The 27,295-nt window shown below is 52.9% G+C and overlaps 1 protein-coding gene across 4 annotated transcripts in view; it reads right to left on the bottom strand.

Moving 5' to 3' along the window:
* Positions 1–27,295, bottom strand: part of SPNS2 (SPNS lysolipid transporter 2, sphingosine-1-phosphate) — a 109,988-nt gene that overhangs the window by 38,392 nt on the left and 44,301 nt on the right. For 2 of the 4 annotated variants that reach the window (XR_011561958.1, XM_070772862.1), the window contains 3 exons: positions 16,414–16,479; positions 10,030–10,128; positions 9,759–9,930 (listed from right to left, as the gene is read on the bottom strand). Coding sequence is in view for 3 of the 4 variants with exons in the window: in XM_070772862.1 (XP_070628963.1) it covers positions 9,759–9,930; positions 10,030–10,128; positions 16,414–16,479 (337 nt within the window). In the remaining variant the exon portion in view is untranslated. The other 2 variants (XM_019982555.2, XM_070772864.1) reach the window with 2 other exon arrangements.

Genomic DNA, 27,295 nt, shown 5'->3' with positions numbered 1-27,295 from the left:
GCGCATGACAAAGCCCTGAATGGGAGACAGGAAGCTGGGCCCTAACTCAGTTCTGCCCTGGTGTGTGGCATGACCCTAGACAAGAACCCTAACTGGTGTCAGTTTCTCTCTCTGGGGGTAGATAGGAGGATAGGCTTTAGATGGTCTGGAAGTCCCCCAGGTTCTCCCTTGGAGGGGCAGGGAGCCCCATCCCCTGTGGAGAGTGTCGGGTTAGCTTCTGTATTCGGGATTACATTCTCCACTGTCACGCATCTCAGAGGTGCTGTGGTTCTGGTAAGCTCCGTCCCCCGTTCATGAGTTTGCAGCTTTGATTGAAAAGAAAATCCTGTACAAAGGGCTGAGGACAGAATGGTAGACTGAGACAGAGCCTGGGGAACCAGAATTATGTCCTGTGTTCCACATACAGGTTCCAGGGCCCAGAGATGACCCCACCATGGACGTGCAGCTAGCAGGTGCCAGAGTTGGCACTGACCTGGGGTTGGTGCAATACCTGGGCTGGGAGCTCAGTTCCCACCGCAGGCTGCTCCAGATCCCACATCCATGGGCAGGTGCATCTCGTGAAGGTGGCGGCCACAGTGAGTCATGGCACAGGCAACGGGTGATGCAGCACAAGGCAGCCCTCCCCACGTCCGCCCCACTGTCTCTTGTGAGCAGAGTTAATCCCCAAGCTGGTGTTTCTTGGCGCCTTCGAGGTGTGTTTTAAATTCTGCGAAGTGACTAAAAATATGCATCGTCGTGTTGGGTATGAATGACTGTGACAAGAGGGTTAGGAAAACATTTCATTCTGAAAGTTCTTGTGCTGCCTCTTTCCAGCTTGCTGAGTGCAGGCCTGCAAAGCTGGATTCGGGAAGTTCCACTGGGTGGCCCAGAATGGCAGGTGATCAAACAGGAAAGGACAGACCTAGGAGCTCTGTGGGGTTGGGACTGAGCCCTGGCACTGACCTTCATAATGGTGTGATGATGCCAGGTAGAGGATAGGGCCCAGCCGGAGGATGTGGCCAGCTGTGGGACTGTTGGCAGAAGGCAGAACCATGGCTCTAAGCCCAACACCATGGTCCCCTTCCCACTCCCCCAAATTCCTCATCCTTTCAGCCACAGCCCTGCCCAGGGAGCAGTTTTAGCTCTTAACCAGAGAGAGAGACCCAAGGAAGAAAAGTAATATACCTAAAGTCACATACCTAGTAAATGATGAAGTAAAAGTGTTAAGTTGTACAGTCGTGTCTAACTCTGTGACCCTATGAACTGTAGCCCACAAGACTCCTCTGTCCATTGGATTCTCCAGGCAAGAATACTGGAGTGGGTAGCCATTCCCTTCTCCAGGGGATGTTCCCGACCCAGGGGTGAACTCTGGGTCTCCTGCATTGTAGGCAGATTTTTTACTATCTGAGCCACCAAGGAAGCCCAGTAAATGATGAGGCTTGAACTAAACCTTGAGAGTAGGGTGTGTCTACCCTCTAATCCAGTGTTTCCTCTACTGCCCCACGGGAATGGGGGCAGTAGCCTCTCTTAGCTTCTCCAGGACAGAGCTTCCTCATCAACATAATGGGAGGCTGAAGTCAATGATGGCTAAAGGGCATTCTAATATTCATTAAGTTTAGACCATAATTTCAAAACAAATAGGGCACAGGACATTAGTGGTCCATGTCCCAAGGGTGAGTATATTTGGGAAATGGTGAGGTAAACATAGAGAATTAGGTTCCCTCACTGAGGAACTTTTCAGAGCCTTTAATCTGAGAGTGTACATTGGGAGTCTCCCATAGGGAGGTATAGGCTGCCATCTCCCCATGTGTATGAGGCCACAGAACATCTTGGAAGATGACCACGGCTTTGCAGAACACACTCAGAGAAATACTGGCTCCCCTACATCTGCTAGCTGGGAGCTCAGTCCAGCTCGTCTCTGCCTGTCTCCCTACACGGGAGTGTCTCCAGTGCTCAGCCTGTCTCCTCCCTGCTCACGTGGCACACCCTCCCTTGGCAGCCTCTCACTCATTCTTGGGCTTTCAACAATTACCCACATCCCTAGGACATCCCTCCCTCCATCTTTAGATGTGACCTCATCTCCAAACAGTAGGTCTATATGCAGTTTCCTGCACATTCCCCCCAAGACACCCCCAGCACCTTAAACTCAGCACATCCAAGACTGAACTCTTCACCTTTCCCCTCAACCTGCTCCCACCCAGTATCATTTATCTCTGACAAATAGCAGCAGCATCCACCTTGTTACCAAGCAGGAAACCTAGAAGCCATTTGGGACTCCTCCTTCAACTCCCACTTTTAGGGCCCATTCCCTTTTTTCTTAATATATTCAAATGTCTTCATTGCTCACGGACTTAGCTCTAACCTTTCATGTCTCACTTGGACCCTTTTAAAGCTCAACAACACCTGTTCCAACATTCCCCTCCAGTCTTTTCTTCATATTTCTTGCCATAATTTTCTAAGTCACACATACAACCCTATCATTACCTTGCATAAAACCTTTCCATGGCTCTCCACTACTATAAGACTAAAAATATCTAAGTTCCTATCTATGAAACAGAAACAGATGCACAGATATAGAGAACAGGCTTGTGGTTGCCAAGGGGCTGAGGGGGTGAGAGAGGGATGGAGTGGGAGTTTGGGATTAGCAGATGCAAACTATCATATATAGAATGGATACACAACAAGGTCTTACTGTATATCTTATACTAAACCATAATGGAAAAGAACATGAAGTATATATATATATATATATATATATATATATACATACATACATGTATATGTATAACTGAATCACTTTTCTGTACAGCAGAAATTAACATGATAGTGTAAATCAACTATACTTCAATAAATTTTTTAAAAAATATCAAAGTTCCCTAACATGATCTCCAATAATCCTTCATGACCCATGCCAATCTCCAGCCTCAGATCCTACTGCCCATCTCTCAAAATTACACTCATCCATACTGAAAATGGAGCTCCCTAGACTCACTCATAGTTGCGATACTTTCTGGAGCTCAGAGGAGTGGCAGGAATTGGGAGCAATCGTCTCTAGTTGCCCCCTACCCTCAACACAAAAGTCTTGTCCTGGTAATACAATGATGGTTCAGGACCACGGAGAGCGCCACCTAGGCAACCCCCTCCCCTGGCTTTTTGGTCTGGTTCTGCCTAGCTCACTCCTCCCACTCGTCCTTCAGAAACCCAGCACAGACACGACTTCCTCCAGGAAGCCCTCCCTGACCTACTTATTGAAATTGTCATTTCCTCTAGGCTACTTGAGTACCCTGTGTACCCCTCCATCGCACCAAACTCATTGTGCTGATTATGTTTGTACATCAGTCCCCCGCTCCCCTCCACCAGCCCAACAACAGATCGTGAGCCTTGAGGGTTCAAACGCTATCTGATTCATCTCCATAGTCCAGGGCAGAGGAGGTGGCTCAGAGAATGTTTGTTGAGTGAATGAGTAAATGACATTTAGCAGGCGCAACTCAGGAAGTGCGTGCTGATTTGCATCATGTATCTGTTGTTCTTCGTGATTCAGAAACCAGCCAGATCCCTCTCCTGACCTCTCTGAGAAAGGCATTTTCTCCCTCTTTGACTCCACCCTCCATTAGCTTCCATGTGCCATTTACATCCACCCTTTGACTACCTTCTCTACAGGTCACCACCCAAGGGTAGGGAGAGGACCGCTCCTCTCTGCTCCTGCTGTTGCCAAGCAGGGGACTTGGAGCCCCTCCACCCCCCAGCTCAGAACGCTTCGTCTCTGCCTCTCCCCTGCTCAGAACAGATGGCTCTGAGTCCCCACTAACACAGAAGTTCCTGTTCTGTTATTTGAATATTTTTAACACTTTCTGAATTATAGAAGCTTCCATCTCCTTTGATCATGGACTCGGACTCTCAGAAATTAAGAATCCCTTGAAGGACACTGAGTCTGGCCTCTTCCCTGTCCCATGAGAGGCTGCATCTGAGAGAGGGCCAGTGGCCTGCCCAAGATCACTGTAATGGACACAGTCATTGGTATTTGTATATGTATTTTTTTGGGTCTTTTTCTTTCATTGCTGTTTTATTTTGATGCTCTTAAATGCATCCTGGTTTCCTGGTCTTAATGGAGCTATATATAAATCAAGACATGGGCTAATGATCCAACCGGACTCTCCCATTCAGGGCTTTAAATCTTGAGTAGGGTGGAAAAAGGATAGGGAAAAATTGTCTGGCGCTCTGGTGAAGGTCCCCCAGTAAGATGGCCCAAGAGCCCTGGCTCCTGAATCTCCACATAGATGCTGTGAGCTCCTGATGTGCTTCAACAAATCCCCTTCTTGCTTAAGCTATCAGCCAGTTTCTGTTGCATACCAGCCTACAACCTTAACTGATGTAGTCCCATACCTCCCTGTATGGGATAAAGCTTGGCTACAGCAGCCTCTCACTGCCTCCTGCCAGCTCTGTTAGAGACTGCATTAAACCAACAAGCTCATGGGCTCATCTAGGCATGGAGGAGAGATAAGAGTCTTCAGAGAATGAAACAGACTGATGTCTGGTGTTGCAGGGAAACAAGCCAGGATTGGGGTGATCATCTCAATGTGTGTGCTCAACCCTCCAAGCCTGAGGTCAGGGTGGAAGAGAGATTAATCATCCAGACCCTATCAACACCTGCTCGCATGCTCAGACACACAAATGAGCAGATATGGGTGCATGCACACTGACAGGCACAGCTGCATACCTGGAATGACACCTGGGAGCTGGAATGCGACATGTGTCCAGGAAGCACAATTAACACATGATGTGAGCAGGTCAGGTCTGAGGGCCTCATCCTGCTCAGCAGTGAAGTCCCCCATCGACATTCCCAACGAGTGAGTCCAGAGTATCAGAGACTAGGGTCGCCCAGCAAGTGCCCTTTCGGCCAGAAAGGCATGTTCTACTGACCATTCCTCCTGCTGAGCCTGAGTAGCCGGGCTCTCAAAGATCTATAGCTAGGACCTCAGCACAGCGAGGTCTGAGTGACCGGCCCCACTGGGGCAGGGGCTGGGAGCTGAATACAGCTAGGGTTGGGTTGCTTACAGAACAGATACTGTCTCCCCCTCCCAGAGTCCGCCACCCCGGCGCTCCTGCCCTGCCTCAAAACACTTAGGATGATAACATCCTATAAACTCCTAGCAGGGCATTCTGTCTAGCTCAGTCCCAGAAAGCACCACCCTGCCCTGCCTGGCAACCTAAACTCCAGGAAGCGCTTGAGTCAGAAGGGACTACCCTGATTACAGGCTCCAAGCCCCAGCTCCTCAACTGGCACCTGAGCCCTCCAGTCCCAGCCAGTCTCTCCTGCCTCCTCTCCCCCGCTTCAAAACACACACCCCCACCCCTCCTTTTTGACCACACACCTCTCCATGACTCACCACATACCTTCTGCCTCAGCCCCTGTGCCTCTGCCTGTTCCCTCCACCAGGGATTCCCTTCCCCGTACCTTCTCTGGCTATTTCCCAGCTCCTAGGTCAACTTCTCACAACTTTTGAAGGATGGAACCACTTCTTCTACCTGTAAGTGGTCCTTACTTGGCCCAGCCAAGTGTTTTCCTGTTCCTTCTGGGGGCTGTGAGGTCCAAGGGCAGGGTTGGAGTCACTGCCCACCACCTAGATGGGCATTCATTGGTACCAATGTGTTTCTGGAACTGGCATAAATGAGATTTCTGATCTTTCTCCCCAGCCCCTGGACTCAAGCTGGGGAGGTGGCAGCCGATGACCCTCGGGAAGCCTTTGCCCATTTCCTGGGAGCTGAGTCTCACAGGTGTCCTCCTCAGGACTGTAGGGAGAAGGTTCAGACCCTGGAGCTAGGCTTCTGTGGACCCAGTCCATGAGAAATCACGAGGTATATCTCTGGGTCAGGAAGATACCCTGGAGAAGGGAATGGCTACCCACTCCAGTATCCTTGCCTGGAGAATCCCATGGACAAGGGCAGTCTAGCAGGCTACAGTCCATGGGGTTGCAAAGAGTCGGACACAATTGAGTGACTAACAGGCTTGAAAAACCACATGCAATACACCTTTTAAATAGAGCCAGAGAGTCTGAAGCTGAGAGAGGACAGAGAGTGGCCCGGGTCACACAGCCAGTGAATCCCACACTGACTGCCTCCTTCTCAGGAGAAACCAAGTATGATTTTGTCATTTATAACAAGAAATATATGTTTGGCTGCTCATCCTGTTTCTGGCATTGAGCTCCTAAAACTCTTGGAGTTTGCTAGGTGATGAGATCCTAAAAGTGTCTTCAGTTTGTTAGATGACTTTTGGAACTCACCTAAAGACAAGGCTAAGAGCAAACCCTGCAATTAGAAGGTTGGAACTTTCGGTCCCAACCCTGCCCCAAAACCACCTCCGGGGGAGGGGAGGGAGGCTAGAAATTGAGATCACACTCCAAAGGCCAATAGTATAATCAATCATGCCTGAGTAATGAAGCTTCCATAAAAATCCAAAAGGGAGATGTCCAGAGAGCTTCCAGACTGGTAAACACATGGACATCTGGGGAGAGTGGAGGCTCCATGCCCTTCTCCCATACCATCCACTGGCTGGGACCAAAAGCTCAGATGCCAGATGCTCAGATGTCCTACAAATCTCTTTTATCGGGCTATTCCTGAGTTCCATCCTTTGTAATAAACCGGCAAGTAAATGGGTTTCCTAAGTTCTCTAGCACATTAATGGAACCCCAGGAAGGGGTTTCCAGTACTCTTGCCTGGAAAATCCCATGGACGGAGGAGCCTGGTAGGCTGCAGTCCATGGGGTTGCTAAGAGTCAGGCACAACTGAGTGACTTCACTTTCACTTTTCACTTTCATGCATTGGAGAAGGAAATAGCAACCCACTCCAGTATTCTTGCCTGGAGAATCCCAGGGACAGAGGAGCCTAGTGGGCTACCGTCTATGGGGTTGCACAGAGTCGGACACAACTGAAGTGACTTAGCAGCAGCAGGAAGGGGTTGTGAGAACCTTGGGTTTACAGCCACTCACCACCTGGACTTGTGGTTGGCATCTGTAGTGTGGGATGGGCCTGGTAGGGGATAGTCTCATAGGACTGAACCCTTAACCTGTGGAATGTGATGTTCTCTGGGTAGACAGGGCTTCCCTGACAGCTCAGTTGGAAAAGAATCTCCTACAATTGCAGGAGACCCCGGTTCAATTCCTGTGTTGGGAAGATCTGCTGGAGAAGAGATAGGCTACCCACTCCAGTATTCTTGGGCTTCCCTCATGGCTCAGCTGATAAAAAAAAAATCCTCCTGCAGTGTGGGAGACCTGGGTTCGATCCCTGGGTTGGGAAGATCCCCTGGAGAAGGGAAAGGCTACCCACTCCAGTATTCTGGCCTGGAGAATTCCATGGACTGTGTAGTCCATGGTGTTGCAAAGATTCAGACACAACCGAGCGACTTTCACTCACTGGGTAGACAGTGTCAGAGTTGAACTGAATTGCAGGATACCCAGCTGAGATCAGAGGATTGCTTGGGGCTGTGGGAATGCCCCTCTCCCTCCCACGCCCATGTTGTACTTAGGAGCAGAACCCTAACAAGGACCCTCAGGAATCGTTTTTCTTGTAACCTCAGAGCCAGCCCATTTCATGAGCTCCAAGCATCAGACAGTGGGGGGTGGGGGCAGGCAGTCAACCTGATGATGGCTGCTCCAGAGGGAGGGCTGAGACTTGGTAAGGTTGGGGGTGGCAGGTCGGGGTTGAGCTGGAGAGTCCAGCTCCTGGAGCTTGTCCCCTCCAACCTAAGGGGCAGGGAGGACACCCAAAGAGGGCAGGGATGGAGCAAACAAGGGTCAGGAGGTGAGCCTGAGTCTGGGTCACTGCTCTGCCCACAGCCGCTGAGAGGCAGACCCAGCGGCAGCGATCAGAAAGTGAACAGTGATTGCCTGGCTAGGCACCAGGGGAGAGGGCAAGACGCTTATGCTCATGGCGGAAAGAACATGCCTCCTCACTGCTACCCGCCTGGAAGCTGTTGATCTCCTGCAGGGCCTGCTGCGCCCAGCTGCTCTGAACCCGGTGAGTCCCCCTGAGCTGGCCCTCTCCATGGGGGAGGGGGTAGGGATGCAGAGCAAGGCACTCATGCACAGCCATGCAAGCCCCCCAGCATGGGTCTGAGGCGGCTGGGTAAGTGCAGGCAGAGGATTTCCATGGATCTTGTGGCCACACCCCGACACCAGCACCCAAGTAGAGACCTATCTTCCAGAATACTGATTCAGCCCCCACCTTGAGTTCAAAGGGTGACGCACACAGAGTGGTGTCCCGTGCCCTCCCGACCCTGCAGTGTGGGGAAGCAGGGTCAGAGCGGGCAGTCCAGGGTGGGCACCCCTAGAGACCCACGCTGAGCAGCCATGCATCCTCCACCCAGACTGTCCACCTCCTCCTCTCCGGCTCCTGATCCCAGCAGAGACACCTTGAGGCTATAAATAACATGATTGTCTAAAGGCCTATATCCACGGGCTTTGTACCGGCCACACTTTAATCGGGCCTGCTGGCAGCCAGGCTGAGGACTCGGGGCTGGAGTGAGTGGCTTCGTGCTGGGTGCAGGCATAGGCTCAGGCCTCCCGCGGGGGTTGCTGACAGCTCAATTCCCAGCCCAGCCACAGGCGCTGCCAGCTCTCCAGCTGGGAGCGAAGAAACGGCAGGTGCAGCTCGGCCAGGGTCCTGGAGCCACAGTCAAAGGTGGGCAGAGGCACTGATCCAGTAGAGGTCACCCAGAGGGGTACAGACAGGGCAGGTGGGACCTCCTCGCTGCCAGGCAGGGCCTCAGGGGTCCTTTGGGGGGGCACCCCTGCCAGGAATCAGGCGTTGGTTCTCGCTCTCAAGGATCCCTGTGGGCAGAGATCACTCAGCCAGCCCCAAAGGAGGCAGAGGTGTTTGGGGACCATGCCTGGGCACAGTCTGCCACAAAATCCTCCAGCTTCCGTTTTCAAAGTAAATTCCAGATCCAACCTGTTCTCCCCACCTTCAATGCCACCACCATGGTCCCAGCCCCTCTGCTCTCCCCTGATGGCTACAGACCTCCCTTTGGCCTCCCTCCTTCAACACTGACCACCCCCACCCCGCCATAGTCTGCTCTCAACACAGCAGCACCACAGTGGTGCTTTTATGATGTCAATCAAATATCTTGGGGCCTGCGCCCTGGAAACCCCACAGCAGCTCCCATCTCACTCAGTGTTAAGGCCTCAGTCCCTACAAAAGCCTTCAGTCCCCCATGCTCTGGTCCTCTTACTGTCACTCTTGTCTCTGCCGCTGGCCCCCCTTGCTCCTGCTTCAGCCACAGCGGCCTTCTTGCAGGTCCTCAAACACAAGCCGGTACATTGCTACCCCAGAGCCTTTGCACAAGCTCTTCCCTCCAGCAGGAGCACCTTCCCCAGACAGCTGCACAACTCAGTCCCTCCTCCAAATCTTTGCTCCAAGGCCACCTGTGCAGTGAGGACCTCTCTGACCACCCTTTCAAAGACTGCAACCTGCCCCCACCTGTTCCTCTCTTCCCACTTTCCAGCCTTATGCCTCTCATAGCACTTATGACCTCAAACACACTCTGTCTTTTATGGCTTCTGTTTTTTGTATCTTGTTTGTTTTTCTTCACGTGGGCTTGGACTTGATGTTCACTCCCCAGGATCTGCAATCTTGCCTGGCACATAGCAGGGGCATAATAATTACGTGTGCATGAATCAACAAATGAATGAATGGATAAATTAATAAATTCAGGGGGTGGCCAGTGCTCTTTGTTTCTATAGGGTCAGCCCTGAGCCCGGCATGGGTGCAAAGGAGCAGGGTACCTGTGCCAGACTTCTGGGCTTGGGCCTGGTCTCTCTCTAGGTACAGCGCAGTCAGTAGGAAGCAGCCACCACCCAAGGCAATGACGAAGGCGCAGCACAGGAAGCTCTGCTGAAGGCTGAGGAAGCGCTGCAGGTAAGTGTCGGGGCGCCCCGCCTGCAGGGTGCTGGAGATCTGCAGAGGAGAGAGGCTGGGTCTGCCAGGACCACCAGGAAGCCACTAGGCCTCCAAGTGCAGCCCTTCCCTGGAGCCCCACCATCCACCCGGCCTTACAAGTCCCATGAGGTAGGGGCTGCCGGCATCTCCCAGGATATGGCCCACTGTGATCTGAAGCGCCTCAGCTGTCCCCCGGCATCTGGGCACCACCACCGACTGCAAAACACAAGAACACCAGGGGAGGTCCCTGAGCGAGGACAGGGAGTAGGTGGCCCCTCAGACCCTCTCCTGTCCCTCTGCTGCCAAGGACCTGCGTGGTGGGGCGACAGCCTGGCCGAGAGAGTAGGGCGGCAGGGGGTCATTGATCCCAACGCCTGAAGCCCCACCACCGAGACTTTAGCCTCTCAGAGTCTCAGGAAGGCTCCCCAGTCTCCCAGGATAGAGCTGCCAGGCCCCTAATGAGGGCCACCCCTCTTAAGGGTTTGCTCTTGAACCAGGGGGCCCAGGCATGGCTGTGACCTCAGTGAAGGGGTGGGCAAGTCCCAGCTCAGGGGCGCGGAAGGCAGCAGTGGGCTGTGGAGTGAAGACAGGGTACACAGCCAGGTGCCCACATATGTGGGCACCCAGGTGGGGTGGTGTGGAGGGCTCAGTCTCTCTCTCCGGAAGCCCGTCTGGGCAGAGACCAAAGGCAGCCTTGCTGAAAAGGCCCACCTGGAAGGGGGTGGGGAGGTTAAAGATATGAATTCTGGAGTCAAACTGTCTGGGTTCCAATTCCATAGCCCCCACTCACTAGCTGTCTGACTCTGGGCAAGTCACTTCACCTTTCTGTGCCTTGGCCTCCTCATCCCTATATGGGGATAATCATGGGACCTACATAAAGGGTTACTTTCATGATCATTCCTCATCCGGTACCTGAGGACATTAGGCTGAAATAAATTGAACCTGCTGTGCCTCCTGCTTGGCAAGCCTTCCCTTCTCTGGTCCAACTGGAGCATCCTCATTCATCCTTCAGGACTGACCTTCAAGGAGGTCACCTCCTCTTGAAGCCTTCCCAGAGTTCAGGTGCCTGCCTTGAGCTCCCACAGCCCCTGTGGGCACCCCTAACTGAAGGCACATCCCCCACAGCTGGAAGGGTTCATCGCCCTCCTCCCCTTACCCTTACATGGTCTGGCAGCAAAGCTCCTAATTTCTCTTGGGGTCCCTGGGGGTTCAGCAAGGCACCAGGCATGGAAGGGACTAGCTGACAGCTTGCCAACTAAACAAGTCAAGTAGAATCATCTTGGAGACTGACCCCAGGAGAAACCCTGCTAGAACCCAGAGCTGCAACAAGACGGTAAGAGGGAGGCAGGGAGGGAGGCAGGAGGTTCAGCTAGAAGCCACAAGGTCCACGGTCCCAACAGGACATCCAAGGGGGAGCTTCCCACACCAACGCCTTATTCCCAAGGCCTAGTTGGCCATAATCTGAGCCCATCAGAGAACAACAACAACATAATACTAATTATTATAATAATAATTACTAACATTCATTAAGTGCTTCCTGTATGCATTTTCTATATCTCATATATATATTTTCTATATATCCACTCAAGCAACCCATGAGGGAGACATAATTCCTATCCACTATTACAAATGATGAAACCCTCCACAGAGAGGGTGAGTAACTTGCCCAGGGCCACCCAGCCAGCAAACAGTGGGGCTAAGATTTGATCCCAGGCCTTCTTCTCCAGGGTCTGATGCTTGACCATCCTGCTGTTAAAAGCAAAAAGGAGCCTTTCCAGCAATACTTACACGTTTGTTACAGAACGTTTGGAAAACAGTGAGAAGAACCAAGAGGAAAAGCTCACCTCAAGCCCTGCAAATGGGGAACTGGCAAGGAGGGCAGAGAAAGGGACTCCCGACAGGGAACAGGGTGAGCCAAGGTGTGAAGGCCGGAGCCGCAGGACTAGAGAGAGGGGCTTGTGGGTGGGCAGCACAGAGCAGCAGGAGGTGACCGGCTGGTCCTGGAGTCACTGGCACTTAGCCACTCTGTCCAGGTGGTGAGAGAAGCTGGGCCTCCCACCCATCACCAGGACCTGCCAACAGGCCTGAGGAGGAACTGACCACAGCTTTGCACCTTCCCCAAGTGCTTCCTTCTCACCCCATAATTATGTGATTACTCACTGGTGGTTCTGGGCAGAATGGCAGGGCCTCCTAGAGACAGCAGTCCCCAACCTTTTTGGCACCAGGGACCTGTTTCATGGAAGACAATTTTTCCACGAATGGGGTGGGGGGTGGTTTCAGGATGATTCAAGCACATTACATTTCCCGTGTACTTTATTTCTAATTTATTACATCAGCTGCATCTCAGATCATCAGGCATTAGATCCCAGAAGCTGGGGACCCGAGTCCTAGAACATGGGCTCTGATGTCCCCAAAAGTCCATGCAGGGGGCAGGGCTGCTTGGAGAGAGAAAGTTCCCTTCCTCCCCTCCCAGGAACTCCAACCTGCAGGACCCAGACCGCTCCTGCGGCCTGTGGCAGGGAGGTAGGTCTCCCCCTACCTGTTCTGGGTCCCCAGGGTCTCCACGTAGCCAGGGGCCAAGGCTGGCCCTCGCCAGCAGCTGGAGAGCCAGGCAGGTAATTTTAGAAGCTTAGAGGCTTTTGGGTTCCCAAAACTCCAGGCTCACTCTATTCGGAGACAAAAACACCTCTGTTTTTGACTCTCCCTTCTTAGAAGAGCTGTTCCCTTTATAGCCCGGGGCATAACCAGCGCCAATCAAGGGCCCGCAGAAAGTCGGAGTGGCAGTCACCAGGTGCAAACTTCCTGGCAGCCTGCCTCACGCGCCCCAACTCAGCCCTCACACCCAGACACCCCTGGGAGGGTGAGACAGACAAGTGAGCAGACGGCTACCCAGGGGCAGAAGGCAGAGCAGGGAAGCATGGAGACGCATGGATGGAGGGAGACCTGGAGGGTGATGATCCCCCAGGGAAGGGGGATCTGCTGAAGAGGTGGGAGGTGATCCCGGTGGCAGGATTCCAGCATCCCAGAATACAGACCTGGGAGAGGGAGCGAGTCCCCCTTCTGCCCGACTCCCCACAGCTGGGGATGGGCAAACTAGAGGGGGGCCCAGAGAGAGGAGGGTGGGAAGGGAGCTGAAGACACCATCAGTGGGTTGGGGGAGATAGGGAGCTCATTTGGGGATACACAGTCTCCAGTCTTCCAGGGAGGGAGGCCATCCGAGGCCCAGCCAGGCTAGTGGGGAGGTCGCAGATGAGTCTGAAGTGGGTCTTGGCTGTGATAAGCCAAGATCCTTTTTATTAACCAAGCCACCAGGAGGCAGGGGTTTCACAGGATGCAAGGAGTGAGCTGCCCATCAGAGGGGTATGTAAACAAGGGGTGGACGGCACTGGTCAGAATTTTGCAGAAGGTTCATGAGTTGGAGAGCTGTCTGCACTAGAATAGTGCCCTCCAGTGCATTCTGAGGAGCAGCTCCACCAGGATCACGCAGGACAATTCAAGAGCAATGCCGATCCCTGGGCCCCAACACATACACAACTGAATCAGACTCTGAGGACAGAGGGCCGGGAAAATGAATTTGTAATGAAAGTGAAGTCAAAGTGTTAGTCACTCAGTCATGTCCGACTCTTTGTGACCCCATGGACTGCAGCCCACCAGGCTCCTCTGTCCATGGAATTCTTCAGGCAAGAATACTGGAGTGAGTAGCCATTCCCTTCTCCGGGGAATCTTCCTGATCCAGGGAGTGAAATTTGTAAACCTGATTCTTATGCTCAATGAAGTTTGAGAACTTCATTGAGAACTGAAGAGTTCCTGAAGTCTCTTCCCCAGAGAGACTCTGGATTATCCTCCCTGCGGATAAGCAGATCAAAGAGAGCTGTGTCTCTGAGGCAGGATCACCGTGGGGCCCGTGGAGCCCACGGCAACCCCTCAGGGATGCAGGCTTAGCTCTCTCAGCCCTTGTAGCCTGGGTGTAACTGGTAGGTACTGCCTTTCTGTTAAATACCTATTGCACATTTGAGCACACCAAGGCCAGCCAGAGAGAGTGGCAGAGCTGGGAATGAAAGCAGGTGGACCATGCCAGAATCCTGGCTCCTGGGCTCTGCTGCCCTCTCGCCTTCCGGGGCTCAGAAGAAAGGGCAGCCAGCAAGGACCTCCCTGTACTTCATGCCACACCAGCATCCCCACACTTCCTGCCCCGGCCCCACTCTAACCCCTGCCAGTCTCTCTCTACCCATCTCCCCTCCGGCCTCATCTCTAGAAAAGCAGCACTCGCTACCTATGACCCCCCAACTCCAGTGACCTTCCTCTCTTCCCCTCTCCCCTGTGGAGCTTCCCACAGGCACCGTCTACTCGCTGGTCTACACTCCAGCCTCGTCACCTCTCACCCTTCCCCACCCTGCTCCCGGTCTGCCCCTCCACTCCACAGCTCAGGTCCCCGCAGCGGTCCCCTCACCAGCATTTGGCTTGAGACCCCCTCCCTTCTGGAACCCCTCCCCCTCTTTCTGCCTGGAGACTGAGCTCCAAGAACGGCAGAGACGTGGTCCAGCTCCAGCCAACAAAGTGTCACAAAGCTGTCCCTCCTGGGAGGCTTTGGGAAGGTGGGGAGGCAGGGGAAGAGGGGCTAGAAGCCTCCCTGGATTGACAGGCCCCACTGAGCTTTGGGGGCTGGACGCCTCTAAGCCAGGGGAGGAGGAGGAGCACCAGGTGGGCTGGGCCCAGTCTGGCCCCCTGGGCAGTACCCGCCCACTGCCCAGCACCGCCAGATGGGTCAGACTATGGTTGACTGGCCCCCTCAGCTCTCCTCTCCCCGCCACCCTCTCCCCGACCCCTGCTCCCAACCCACACGTGGCGTTACAAAGAGGCCAGCTCTGCCAGGTTAATCATTCCTGCCAACACAGACCACGGGCGGGTGCAGTCTTCACATATCTGTGGGGCTGTCATGTGGAGCGGGAACAGGGCTGAGGGGGTGGTGGAGGAAGCTTTGGGGGGCCAGGTTTCAGAGGACAAGCTGTGTTGGGGGTGGGGGCAGGTCATCACCCTGTGCCTACAAGTAGGCAGCCGCACTCGGGGCAAGCTTTGGCAGCATAATCCCATACACCGAGGGCTTTCCCTCAGGCCATCTTGTTCATCCCGCCAGGCCAGTTATGATTGCCCCTTTTTATAGGCAAGGAAACTGAGGCCCAAGGCCGTTCAGCAGGTCTGTGGCTGAGCCTGGGCTGGAGCCCAAGTCTCCTGTCTGGAGGGAGGAAAAGAGAAGAGCCGACAGCCTTGCAGCTGATACACTCACCCGGGAGTCACAGACAGGACAGCGCTGTCTATACCCCGTAGCCTGGGTCAAAGGGAGGGCCAGAGCATCTAGACAGAGAGCGAGCCTCCTGTCCACAGCAGTATTCAAGCAGGTTTTGTTGGCTAGTTACATGACTACACTTCCCCACAACCCTTTCAAACTCAGATTCCAGGATGCCAGGATTTCTTTAGGAGATGGAAGATGAGAAAGTAGGAACCGCTGATTTATTACCAGAACCCCAGCCAGCATTCCCTGCCCCAGGCACAGGGCACAAGCTTTACAGGGATCATCTTGTTTCACCCTCACCATAATCCAGGAGGTCTTTTCATCCCCATTTTCTGCACAGGGAAACTGAGGCTCAGAGACACAAAGTGACTTGCCTAGGTCGCATAGAGTTAGTAAGTGGCAGTAACAGGGCTGACACCTAGGTTCGTGAGCCCGGCTGCATGCCCCTGCATGGACCACCCTCAGGACAGCTCTGGTTCCCTAATGCCCAGTGCTTGACCATGCTGAGCTGCCAGGAGGTAGGAAGAGGGCTCTCAGGGTGTCGCTAGGTTGGGGACCTGGTGTAATCCACAAGGGCACAGCCCTTCAGTGTTTAACAACTTCCCTGCAATCTCCAAGAAGGAGGCAGGGAGGCTGGATGGAGAGTGTGAGGCTCAGGGAGGGTCGTGCTAGACTCTGGACCTAGCATCATGTGGTCAGGACAGCATCAGGACTCACTGTAGCCTGAGCCTTGCAGCCCATGATATGGGAGCTGGGGCGGCCCGAACCCACCTGGGCTCGGTGCCCCCGAAGTCCAGCATCCCTGACTGCATGCCCAGTGTAGAGGCCAAGGAGACCACTTGCTTAGAAGGATAGCAGTCAAGAAACAGGGGCAAAGAAAGAGGCCTGGAGTCAAAAAGCCTAGGTCCCAGCCCTGGCTCAGTGCCTCTGCGGGCCGTGTGACCTTGGTCCAGGCCCCTGCCCTCTCTGAGCCTCCATGTGCTTACCTACAACACAGGAGTGATGGCCAGAGGATATATTTGAGAGTGTCAGGGAGGCCCCTGGTCCAAGGTAACTGCTTGCTGACCTCAGTCCCTGACCCCATGGTCTCTGAAGCCCCACCTGACCTCTGGGCCACTCAACAGCAGAAGTCCGGCCCTGAGCAGGACAGACCCCAGCTGCCCCCGTTCAACGCCCCAGGACCAGCCCTCTGCCCTGACCCCCACACCTACCAGCAGGATGTCAGCAACCACTGCCCAGTTGCAGGACAGGAGCAGCTCCCCAAGGGCCAGGAACACCTGTGGACACGGGGTCAGGATGAGGCTCCCTGGATTTCAGTCACCAGCCCCTCCCTGTGGTGTCTTCCCACCTGTGCAGAGGGAGACTAGTCTGCACACAGGAAGCCCCATCAAGACTTCCAGGGGTGGGTGAGGTCTGCAACTGTTATCCCAGTGGCAGCGGCCTCCAGAGTCGGTGGAAGGAATGGTTTAGTCGCTAAGTCATGTCAGACTCCTGCAACCCCACAGACTGTGGCCCACCAGGCTCCTCTGTTCATAGGATTTTCCAAGCAAGAATACTGGAGTGGGTTGCCATTTTCTTCTTCAGGAGATCTTCCTGACCCAGGGATCAAACCTCCATCTCCTGCATTGACAGGTGGATGCTTTATCACTGAGCCACCAGAGAAGCTCCCAGAGTGGGTACACATGCCCATCTGGGCAGAGAGGAGTTAGGGCCCAGGCCTGGAAAGAGCACATCCCTTGATGGAAGGGCCCCAGTGCCCAGTTCTTGAGGTCACCCAGGGTAGCAGCCAGGACTCCCAGGCCACTTTATATATATATGTTTGTTTATTTTTATGTGACTGCACTGGGTCTTCGCTGCAGCCCGTGGGATCCTTAGTTGCGGCAGGCAAATCTTAGTTGCAGCATGTGGGATCCAGCTCCCTGACCAGGGATCAAACCCAGACCCCTGCATTGGGAGCACAGTTTTAGCCACTGGACCACCAGGAAAGTCCCTCCCAGGCCACTTTTAAAGGTGGGGAAACAGAGAAAGGTACAGAGGCTGCTCTGGCCTTGCCCACCCCTCCCACTTCGTTCCCCTAAGGCCTGTGTACACTAAGGAGGCACCTACTGCATGCCAGCCAGACCACCCAAACCAGGCATCCCATCCACAGCCCCTCCCAGGCCTTCCCCTTCCCAGTTCCCTGGAGCATCACAGGGAGGTGAGCCAGGCTGAGGCAGTAAACTGTGCCCGCATCAGGGCTTCTCTGAGGTCATCAGCTGGCCAAGGACAAAGCCAGACTGAAACACGAGGCTTCCAGCCCCTGTCTGGTGCCCACTCCCGCTCTGGGCACCTATGGGGCTCAGAAAACCTGTTTGCCTATCTGCGGGTGACTGGAGGCTGCTGTGGGCCTGTCTCCCCCAGCTCCCTGAACCCCCCACCTCATGCCAAAGGATTAGGACAATCTTCATTCCACTCACTCAAGAAGAGTTTAATGAGGCAGGAAGGAGGGGAAAGTCTCATTTCTCAGAGCTCCTGAGAGCTTATTGCTGGAGTGGAATTAGTCATTCCTGGAGTCACGGGGCTCTGCCCAGGGCAGCCCAGGCTCTGGGACCCAAAGGCCTACAAGCACCCAGGACAGAGGCACTGAAGGGTTACTACCTGCCCACTGACAACATGCCGGGCCTGTCTCCGTTTGTCAACCAACTCTCAGCCACCTCGTAAGACACATACCATGACTCCCACTTTACAGATGAGAAGGATCAGGCCCAGGTCACAAATCACTTTCTGGTGATCCCCTCACCCCAGTGACAAGATGAGGGACAGGAAGCTGTCAGGGGGCCGGGGGGAGACTCTGAAAGGTCCCAGAAGTTGCAGCGCAGGGCGAGGCTGGTACAAGGGAAGTCAGAGGAAAGCTCAGGATAGGGAGGGCTTCCACGTAGAAGTGGCACTGAGCAGAGCCCTGAAGGATGGGCAGGATCGGGATGTGACCAGAAGAGCCCCAAGGCCACGCCAGGCAGAGAAGCCGGTGAGCAGAGGCGAGGAGGCCAGAAGGTACCTGCCAGGCTGGGAGGGCAGGAGTGTGGCCAGGGCTGCAGAGAGAGGGCAGGACCCACTGGGGAGGGGACGCAGCAGGGGTCTTCTCCCAGTCTCACAAGGCCTTGGCCCTCCACAAACTGGGGAACTCTTGAGGGCACGGCAGGCCTCCTCTGGGCCTGGGCTGGGCATCCACAGGGCTAGGAATCAGGAAGTGGCTGGTGGGCAAGCCTTAGGTGGGGCGCAGGCAGGCCGCAGACCCACATTCCAGCTAGACAGGATCTGCCAAGCCAGTCTCCTGGGGCCACATGAAAGCGGGGACCGCTCACGCCCATCCTCCCCTCAACTCCCACCTCCAGGGCCGGCCAGGCCACTGTCCCCCTCCCACTCCAGCTCACAGGCGGGGTCCTACCCTCCACACCCCCTGCACCAGCCACTCCGAGCTACTTTCTCTGCTGGGGCCGCGTTCTGCCCCCTGCCCGCCCCCCACACCCACAGGACACGCTGAAATACACCTTTTCCTTCCTCCAGCTGGGGCAGGGTGGATCCTGTCCCAAAATAGAGCCGATCAGAGGGAAGCTGCAGCCACAATGGAGCCTTTCAGCTGAACAAACCGCCAGAGGAGGCCAGGTTTCCTCAGACACACCTGGAAACCCACCCCAAGCCACCAAACCCTTGTCTCCACGCGGCAGCTCTGAAGGGCAAAGAGAGGCCCGGCTAGGGAGAGGCCACCTCCTCACCCCATAATTACAGAGCCTCCTGAGGCGCCGCCTGGGCTCAGGGAGGGTCACTCCTTCAGAGAGGTGTGACCCCCTAAGAGTAGACAGCTCGGCCCACCCTGCCACATGGGGCCGCTCCGAGGAGATCACCACCCACTGGGTCTTGATTTCCCCAGCCCCACACCCCACCAGGTGCCTCCATGTGCCAAGAGCTTGTGCTTCTAAATCTGGGAGAGGGACATCCCTGGTGGTCCAGTGGCTGAGACTCCATACTCCTGGGTTCAATTCCTGGTCAGGGAACCAGACCCACATGCTGCAACTAAAACCGGTACAGCCAAATACATTTTAAAAAACAAGAATAAAAAATAACCTAGGAGATAACCTCAGTGGGTGCTGTTTGTGTTCCCCACAGGCTGTGTGCAAATCAGGCTAATCACCAGCAAACTGCCCAGGGGGCTTTGCTCCTGGATGGCCCCTGTCCCCCCATCACCTGGTGAGACACAGACAGGGGGAGGTGGGGTGGGGTGTCTCCTCCACACCTTGCTTGCCCTCACACCCCTCCAGACACTGATTCCTGTCCATGCTGATCCTAGATGTCCCTCCCTTCTGCCCCCTCCTCCCATCCACTGTCTGGCCTGGGCCAGTCCCTCCTCCTCACCGGTTTCCCAGGCCCCAGTATCCCCCCTCCACAACAGCAGCCCCAGAGGGGACTTCCGAAAGGGAAATCTGACTCTGCCCTCATCCCCTTAGGACCGGCACATGCTTCCCCTGCACCCTGACTCCATCCCCCAGGCCACAGGGCCTGGGAATGCCACTGGGAGCCTGAGAAGCATGAAGCCCCGCAGTCCCTGGCCTTTTCCATCTCAGACTCAAGAGGATTTCCCCCTTGAGTTGGGGCAGTGATGGTGAATATTTCTAGCCTGAGTCACCCCCAGACAGAGAGGCATGCACACACACACATATGCACTCACACAAAACCACACAAGCACGCACAGACACAAGCGTCCTCATCTCACACACACACACACACATGAGCTCCAACACCCAGGCACACACACCTAGACCCAAAACCTGAGATGCAAAACTCACACACCGCAAGGAAACACCTAAGCACGTAACAGGGATGACATTCCAAGTATAAAAACATGTATGGCAAGAGTACCAAGCAGATAGTGGCTGACAACATTGATGCAGGCTTGCTGTGGTGAACCTGTTGGAAAACAGCCTAGCATGTACACATGCCTGCTTGTGGTCTCATGATGTGGACAAGAAGTCACGCACACACAATCACACAGGCACACTTGTGCTTGATAAGCACATATGTGCTTGATAAGTCACTTCAGTTGTGTCTGACTCTTTGCAACCCTAAGGACTGTAGCCCGTCAGGCTCCTCTCTCCATGGGATTCTCCAGGCAAGAATACTGGAGGGGCTTGCCATGCCCTTCTCCAGGAGATCTTCCCAGTCCAGGGATCAAACTTGTGTCTCTAAATGTCCCCTGCATTGCAAGGCAGGTTCTCTACCACTAACTCCATCTGGGAAGCCCACATACACATATACAGATACACAAATATACTCTTGCGTTTGCACTCAGGCACCTATATACACATGGACGTGCACACACTCATACCTTCACACACGTCATCACCCCTCCTTGTGTACACGTGCAGGCACAGGTGGGCATGGGCAGGGAGCAGGAGGGAAGCTGGAACACCTACTCCAGAGAAGACTCAGTCCCTGTGTGGTAGAAAGGACAGTGTCTCCACCTTGGTCCATCTCACTCTTCCAACTGGGTAGTCACTGACCTCTGAACTGCAGAGTGGGTTCTAGGTGCCCCCAGGAAGGGGGGAAGCAAAGATCTCCCAAAGGCTCATGGAGACTCGGGGAGAGCTAAGGCTGATCCTCCCCTTGCATGGGTCAACTCTTCACCCAGTGTGGCTGAGCCAGTCAGGATGCAGGTCCTCAACACAGACTGGTCGTCAGCAAGCTGCTGGGCTGGCTGGCACACTTCACCCCTGGGCCTGCCAGCCTGTAACCGTAGGAACTGGCTCAGGGCACAAGGGTACCGTCCGGCTCCCAGGGGCCAGCAGCCTGGGAGGCGAGCAGGTGGGGAATGGGCTCCAGTCCTCCTGGAGAACTCAGCTGACACAGCGGACTCTTCTGCCCATCCAAGAAGAGACACCTGCTAGCTTCCCGCAGGGACTGGGTCCTCAGAAGAAGGGTAGGTGGGTCTCTCTGAGCCCCTCTGAGGCAGCCCCTGGCAAGTCTCAGTTACTTCAGCTCAAGATACGAGAGAAAATTATCCAAGAAGCCCCCAAGGGCCAAGTGGTAGGAGAGCCCCCCCAACCTGGGCTATCTGCACAGCCCACCAGTCTCGATCCTGTACACTGAGGAGGCACCTCCTGCATGCCAGCCAGACTGCCCAGACCAGGCGCCCTGTCCACAGCCCCTCCCAGGCCTTCCCCATCCCAGACCTCTGGAGCATCACAGAGAGGTGAGCAAGGCTGAGTCACTAAACTGTGCTCGGTTCTCAGCCAGGGGTGACAGCAGATCCCAAAACCAACTCTGGAACCCTCAGCTGACCCTGACCACAGCTACAGGGTGGACACATATCCTGGCTGCTCCCTGCCAAGCACCACACAAGGTTCCCTTGTTGGCACCAGACTGGGCAGATGTGGGGCCTACATCCTTGGTCCTTGCTCAGGAATCTCCAAGGCTGAGGAAGGCAGCATCCCCTCCCGGATGTGAAGGCCTCAGTGACCACCATGCTGACTCTGCTTTGTCGTGGTAGCTGCATCTCTCCTTCGGCCACTAGAGAACTCAGAGTTATAACCCGGTTTGGGCTGGAAGGAGCCTAAAGGTCATCTGGAGCAACTCCTGGGTAAAAACGTGCTCAGTCGCTCAGTTGTGTCCGACTCTTTGCCATCCCACGGCAAGAGATGGAGCCTGGGGGGGTTTGGGGGGGCTCTCCTACCAGAGGAGCCTGCCAGGCTCCTCTGTCCATGGAATTTTTCAGGCAAGAATACTGGAGTGGGTTGCCATTTCCCACTCTAAGGGATCTCCCCAACCCAGGGATCGAACCTGAGTTTCCAGTGTCTCCTGCATTGGCAGGTGGATTCTTTACCACTCTGCAACCTGGAAAGCTCCCATACTACACTTGATCTTAGCTAAAAGGCTGAGAAGTCTTTTGTAAAAATGGAAGGTTGCAATTGCATCATAGATCTCCCATCCCCCAGAAGTAAAAAAAAAAAAAAATTTACACCAGGGGGGACAAATGTTTTTCACCAAAGAAAAGAACAAAGCTTAATGAGATAAGTATTAAATATTGGCAACAAGGCAAAAAAAACCCAGATGATTCTAGGGTAGAAAATATAGCCCTTCCTAGCTCTCCCTCCCCAAAGCTATTCTCCAAAACCTCCATATCTGGAGGGAAATAAACTGAGGAGGGGTCCTTTGTTTCCACTCTTAACTGAGACCCAATGGCAAAAGCTACTGGGGAGAAATGGGTAGAAGTGGAGAAAGTGAATGAATGACACCAGTTATTGACTTCACGTGAGACCTAAAAACAGCTCCCATCCCAGAAGAGGGGATACACCCCGTCATTAAGTAGAATGAACCCTGTGATAGAGCATTTACCTAAATCCCAGAAGAAAGAGCAGCGTCCAGGTGTTCTAACAAAGCCACTCCCACCTTACCTGAGCCCTGCAATTCCCTCCAGTGACAGAAAACCTAACACTCAACTCTCAAGCTGCAGCCCCTTTGGGGAAGAGAAGAGTCACAGGAAAGGCAGGAATAGGGTGGAAGAAAACAGAGAGTCACCCATACTACATCACAGCACTGTGACATCAGAGCAGAGCTGCCCATACCCAGGCTGGGGAGAGCAAGCAGCATGTGAACTCTGCAAACATACAGAAAAAGAGAGAGAGGGAAGGAGGAAGGCAAGTGGGGAGGGAAGGAAGAAGAGGAACGAAGGGAGGAAGGCAGAGAGGAGGGAGGGAGGAAAGAAAGAGAAAATAGGGAAAATAAAGAAAAAAAGGAAGAGAGGATGAGAGGCAAAAGGAAGGGGAAGAGAAAGAGGGAAGGAAAGAAAGGAGGAGGGAAGGAGAAGGAAGGAGAGAGAGAAACAGAGGAAACAAAGATGGAGAAGGAAGAAGAAAGAGAGGAAGAAAAAAGAACCCGACCTAGAAGACAAAGGACAGGAAGAGGAGCAGGAGGAAATCTCTAATAATGGTTCCAAACCAGCTGTGTGCTCAGTCGCTTCAGTCGTGTCCAATTCTGCGACCCCATTGACTATAGCATGCCAGGCTCCTCTATGGAGTGGGTTGCCAGGCCCTCCTCCAGGGGATCTTGCCAACCCAAGGATTGAACCCAGATCTCCCTCACTGCAGGTGGATTCTTTACCACTGAGCCACTGGGGAAGCACTTTCAAACTATATTGAATATTAATTCAATAAAGAAAGAGCTCAAAGGACTTCCCTGGTGGTCCAGTAGCTAAGACTTGGTGCTCCCAACACAGGGGGCCCAGGTTTCATCCCTCATCAGGGAACTAGACCCTACATGCCACAGCTAAAGATCTTGCATGCTGCAATGAAGATAGAAGATCCCACTGCTGCAACTAAGATCTGGTGCAGCCAAATAAATATATATTTTTAAAAAAGGAAAAAAAGCTGGTCAGAATTCGTCAATAAGTCCAAAATTTTCAAATTAATTTGAAGTTAAACAATTCCTTTGATTTCAATTCAATTTCTTCAGGTAAGTTCATACTAATGAATGAAACATTACGTGATTCTATGTATATGAAATATCCAGAATAGGAAAATCTATAAAGACAGAAAGCAGATTAGCAGTTACGTATAGCTGCTGGCTGGGGGAAATGGTGAATGATTTATATGACTATAGAGTTTCTTTTTTAATAGAAAGTCCAAGAAATGCATTTACTCTGTTGTCCCTTAGTAAGTTTCTTTTTGAGGTGATGAAATGTTCTACAATTGATGTGGTGATGATTACAAACCTCTGCAAATATACTAAAAACCATTAAATTTTGCACTTTAAATGGGTGAATTGCATGGCACATGAATTTCATCTCAATAAATCTGTTTTTAAAATTATCGTATAGGGACTTCCCCAGTGGTCCAGCAGTTGACTCCGTACTTTCAATGTGGGAGGCAAGGGTTCGATCCCTGGTTGGGGAACTAAGATCCCATGTATCACAAGGCACAAACAATTTTTTAAAAAGAAACAAGAAAAATTTCCATATAACCCCAGTTTAATAAAAGTATTTCTAAAAACATAAACCTATGTTTATACACTGAGAGACACATATAGAAGGATGGTCACATAAAAGTGGAAACAAACAGGCCAAGATGTTAAGAGTAGCTGATTCTGGAGGATGAGAAAATGGAAAGCTGTTATTTTCTTCTTCAGGCTTTTCTGGTTTTGCTTTTTTTTTTTTTAATTTTTCCCCAAATAAAAATAGAAAGGGCACTGATAGAGTGTGCTGGATTGAACTGCTGGTCTCAACGTTTGAGTTCACTGTGGTAGCATGTGGCTGCCACATCCCTGATGTGTCAAGGGCCCCAGAGTATCATCCTCTGTCCTCTCCTCTTCTCTATTCAAGGTCAGGCCCGTGCTGATTTCATTCAGCCTCATGGCTTTAAATACCAGCCTAGACCTCTCTCCTGAACTCCAGACTCATATATTTCCAACTGCCCCTTAACATCTGCAGGTGAATGTCCCAAAAGGCACCTCAAATTCAAAATGTCTAAAATTGAACTCCTAATCCTACTCTTTTCAAAAGCAAAAAAAACAAAAAAACAACTCAGCACCTCCATCTCAGTAAATGGCAACTCTGTGTTTCCAATGGCTCAGGCCAAAAACCCTGGAGTCATCCTTTCTCTCATCCTTTTCTCTCACACCCCACACTGAACCCATCAGGAAATCCTGTTGATTCTACTTCCAAAACACACCCAGAATCTGACCACTTCTTTACACTTCCTCTACAACCAGCCCAATCCAAGCCACAGGCATCTCTTGCCTGCATTATTGGAAAGTCTGCTAATGGGCTTTCCTATCTCTTATCTTTATCTATTTCATGTTGTTATCATCCCAGCAGCCAGGAAGACCTTGTTAAGCCACACGCTAGGGAGTTACAAGTGAAAATGAAAGTGTTGGTCGCTCAGTCATGTCCTACTCCTTGTGACCCCATGGACTTCAGCCTACCAGGCTTCTCTGTCCAAGGAATTCTCCAGGCAAGAATACTCGGATGGGTTGCCACTTCCTTTTCCAGGGGCTATTCCCAACCCAGGGATCGAACCAGATTCTTTACTGTCTGAGCCACCAGGGAAGCCCAGGTAGTTACAGAAAGTCCACAGCTGGGACTGCCCTGGTGGTCCGGTGGTTAAGACTCCATGCTTCCACTTCAGGATGCATGATTCAATCCCTGGTCAAGAAACTCAGATCCTGCATGCCATAAATAAATTTAAAAATTTAACAAAACAATTCCCAATTAATCATGCTTCTTGGTATGCACATCCTTGTACAGTCCTCTCCCAAGGGGAAAACTGGGCCAGCTTTACCCTTTGCTTCAACCAATGCAGTAAGGCAGCAGTGATGCTATGCTCTTCCTGGCATAGGCCTTAAGAGACTTCACAGCTTCCATGTCTGCTTTCTGAGAATGTAGCCCTGAGACCACAATGGAAGCAATGAGTTTGGGCCAGTGGAGGATGAGAGACCGAATGGAGGAGCCCCAGCCAACCACCAGACACAAATGAGATCAGCTTGGAGGTTCAACCCAGTCTCCCAGTTAAAGGCAGCTATGGAGTGAGCCATCCAGCCAACTCACAGAATCATAAGAATAAATCATTAACTGAAGCCACTAAGTGGTATGATGATTTGTTACTTGGCAACAGCTAACTGATACAAACCATCAGTCAGAGCATCACCTCTGAGCTAAAAATCCTCTAATGGCTTCCCATTTCACTTAAATTGGAAGCCAAAGTCATTTGATGTACAGGGTTCCATACAATCAGCACCTCCCTCTCCACCCCTACCACTCCCTCTGACCTCATCTCCTCTGCTCTACCCTGGTTGGACCCATTCCAACCGCATTTCCTAGAAGACACCAGTATGTTTCCCCTGCCCAGGGCCGTTGCACTTGCTGTTCCTTCTACATGGAGGGCTCTCCCCACCTCTACCCCCCTATCCACATGGCTCCTTCCCTCACTGGCTTCAGGTTCCCACTGAAGCATCACCATCTCAGTGAGGCCTCCCTGACCTCATGGCACAGCCCAGTCCCTCTCCTTGTCCACTCTCCGCACTCTGTCCTTTTCCACAGAACTCAGCCCCATCTAACTCACCATTTATTTTACATCTTTTTTTTTTTTTCGGCCGCATGCACAGCATGTGAGATCTTAGTTCCCCAACCAGGGATTGAACTCATGCCCCCTGCATTGTAAACATGGAGTCTTAACCACTGGACCACCAGGGAATCCCCTATTTTATATCTATTTTGTTGCATACATATTTTTGCCTGTTTTGTTCAATGATGCACCCTCAGAGCCTAGAACAGAGCCTGGCACACAAGATACGTTTGGGAAATACTGGGTAAGTGAGTGAACATCATTTCTGCTCATCCTGGCTAGGACCTGCCTTGCAGCCACCTCACCATGTCCCCAGCTCTGCTCCCTCAGCCCGTGAAGCCCAGCAGGGTGTGAGGGTAAAGACCCCCCACTTCCAGGCTTCTCACCTGTGAGACGAGAAGAGCAGCACAGAACCAGAGACGACTTGGGCGGCGGGGGGGGGGGGTACACCTGTGGGGCTTCGTGGCTGCGTGTGCCCAGATATAGCGCACCATAATGCTGGATAGCAATGGGACCTGGGGCTCAGTGAAGGATGAGCCTCTGGGCCACAGAGCAGACTATTTTCCCAAATCAGCCACTGCAATATTTCCACATGCTCTTTCAGATCACTACTAGTCTCCACCAAAAAGAGTAAATCCATTCTCTCTCCCTTTGAATCTGAGCAAGAAGTTGTGGCTCCAATGAAGAACAGAATGCCGTGAAAGCGAAGCTCCGTAACTTTCAAGGGTATGTCATCAAAGACTATACAGCTTCACCGGGCTCTCTCAAAACTCTAGTCCTTGGAAGCCAGCCACCATGTTGTAAGCAAGCCCAGCCACATGGGGAGGTCACAGGCAGCTGCTCTAGCCAGTATGTCCAGCTAAGGTCTCAGCCAACAGCCAGCATCAGCCATCAGCTCTTAGCCTTTGACATCCAGTTCCCACCCCCCTTCTGCCTAGTTAACCCCAAGTGGAAAACGGATATGTTACCCTCACTCCAACCTTGTCCAAACTACAAAGTCATGAGC

This window comes from Bos indicus, chromosome 19, assembly GCF_029378745.1.
Source record: "Bos indicus isolate NIAB-ARS_2022 breed Sahiwal x Tharparkar chromosome 19, NIAB-ARS_B.indTharparkar_mat_pri_1.0, whole genome shotgun sequence".
In the NCBI taxonomy this organism is placed as follows: domain Eukaryota; kingdom Metazoa; phylum Chordata; class Mammalia; order Artiodactyla; family Bovidae; genus Bos; species Bos indicus.
Note: the sequence above shows the minus strand (reverse complement) of the source record. Positions and strands in the feature narration are given on the sequence as shown.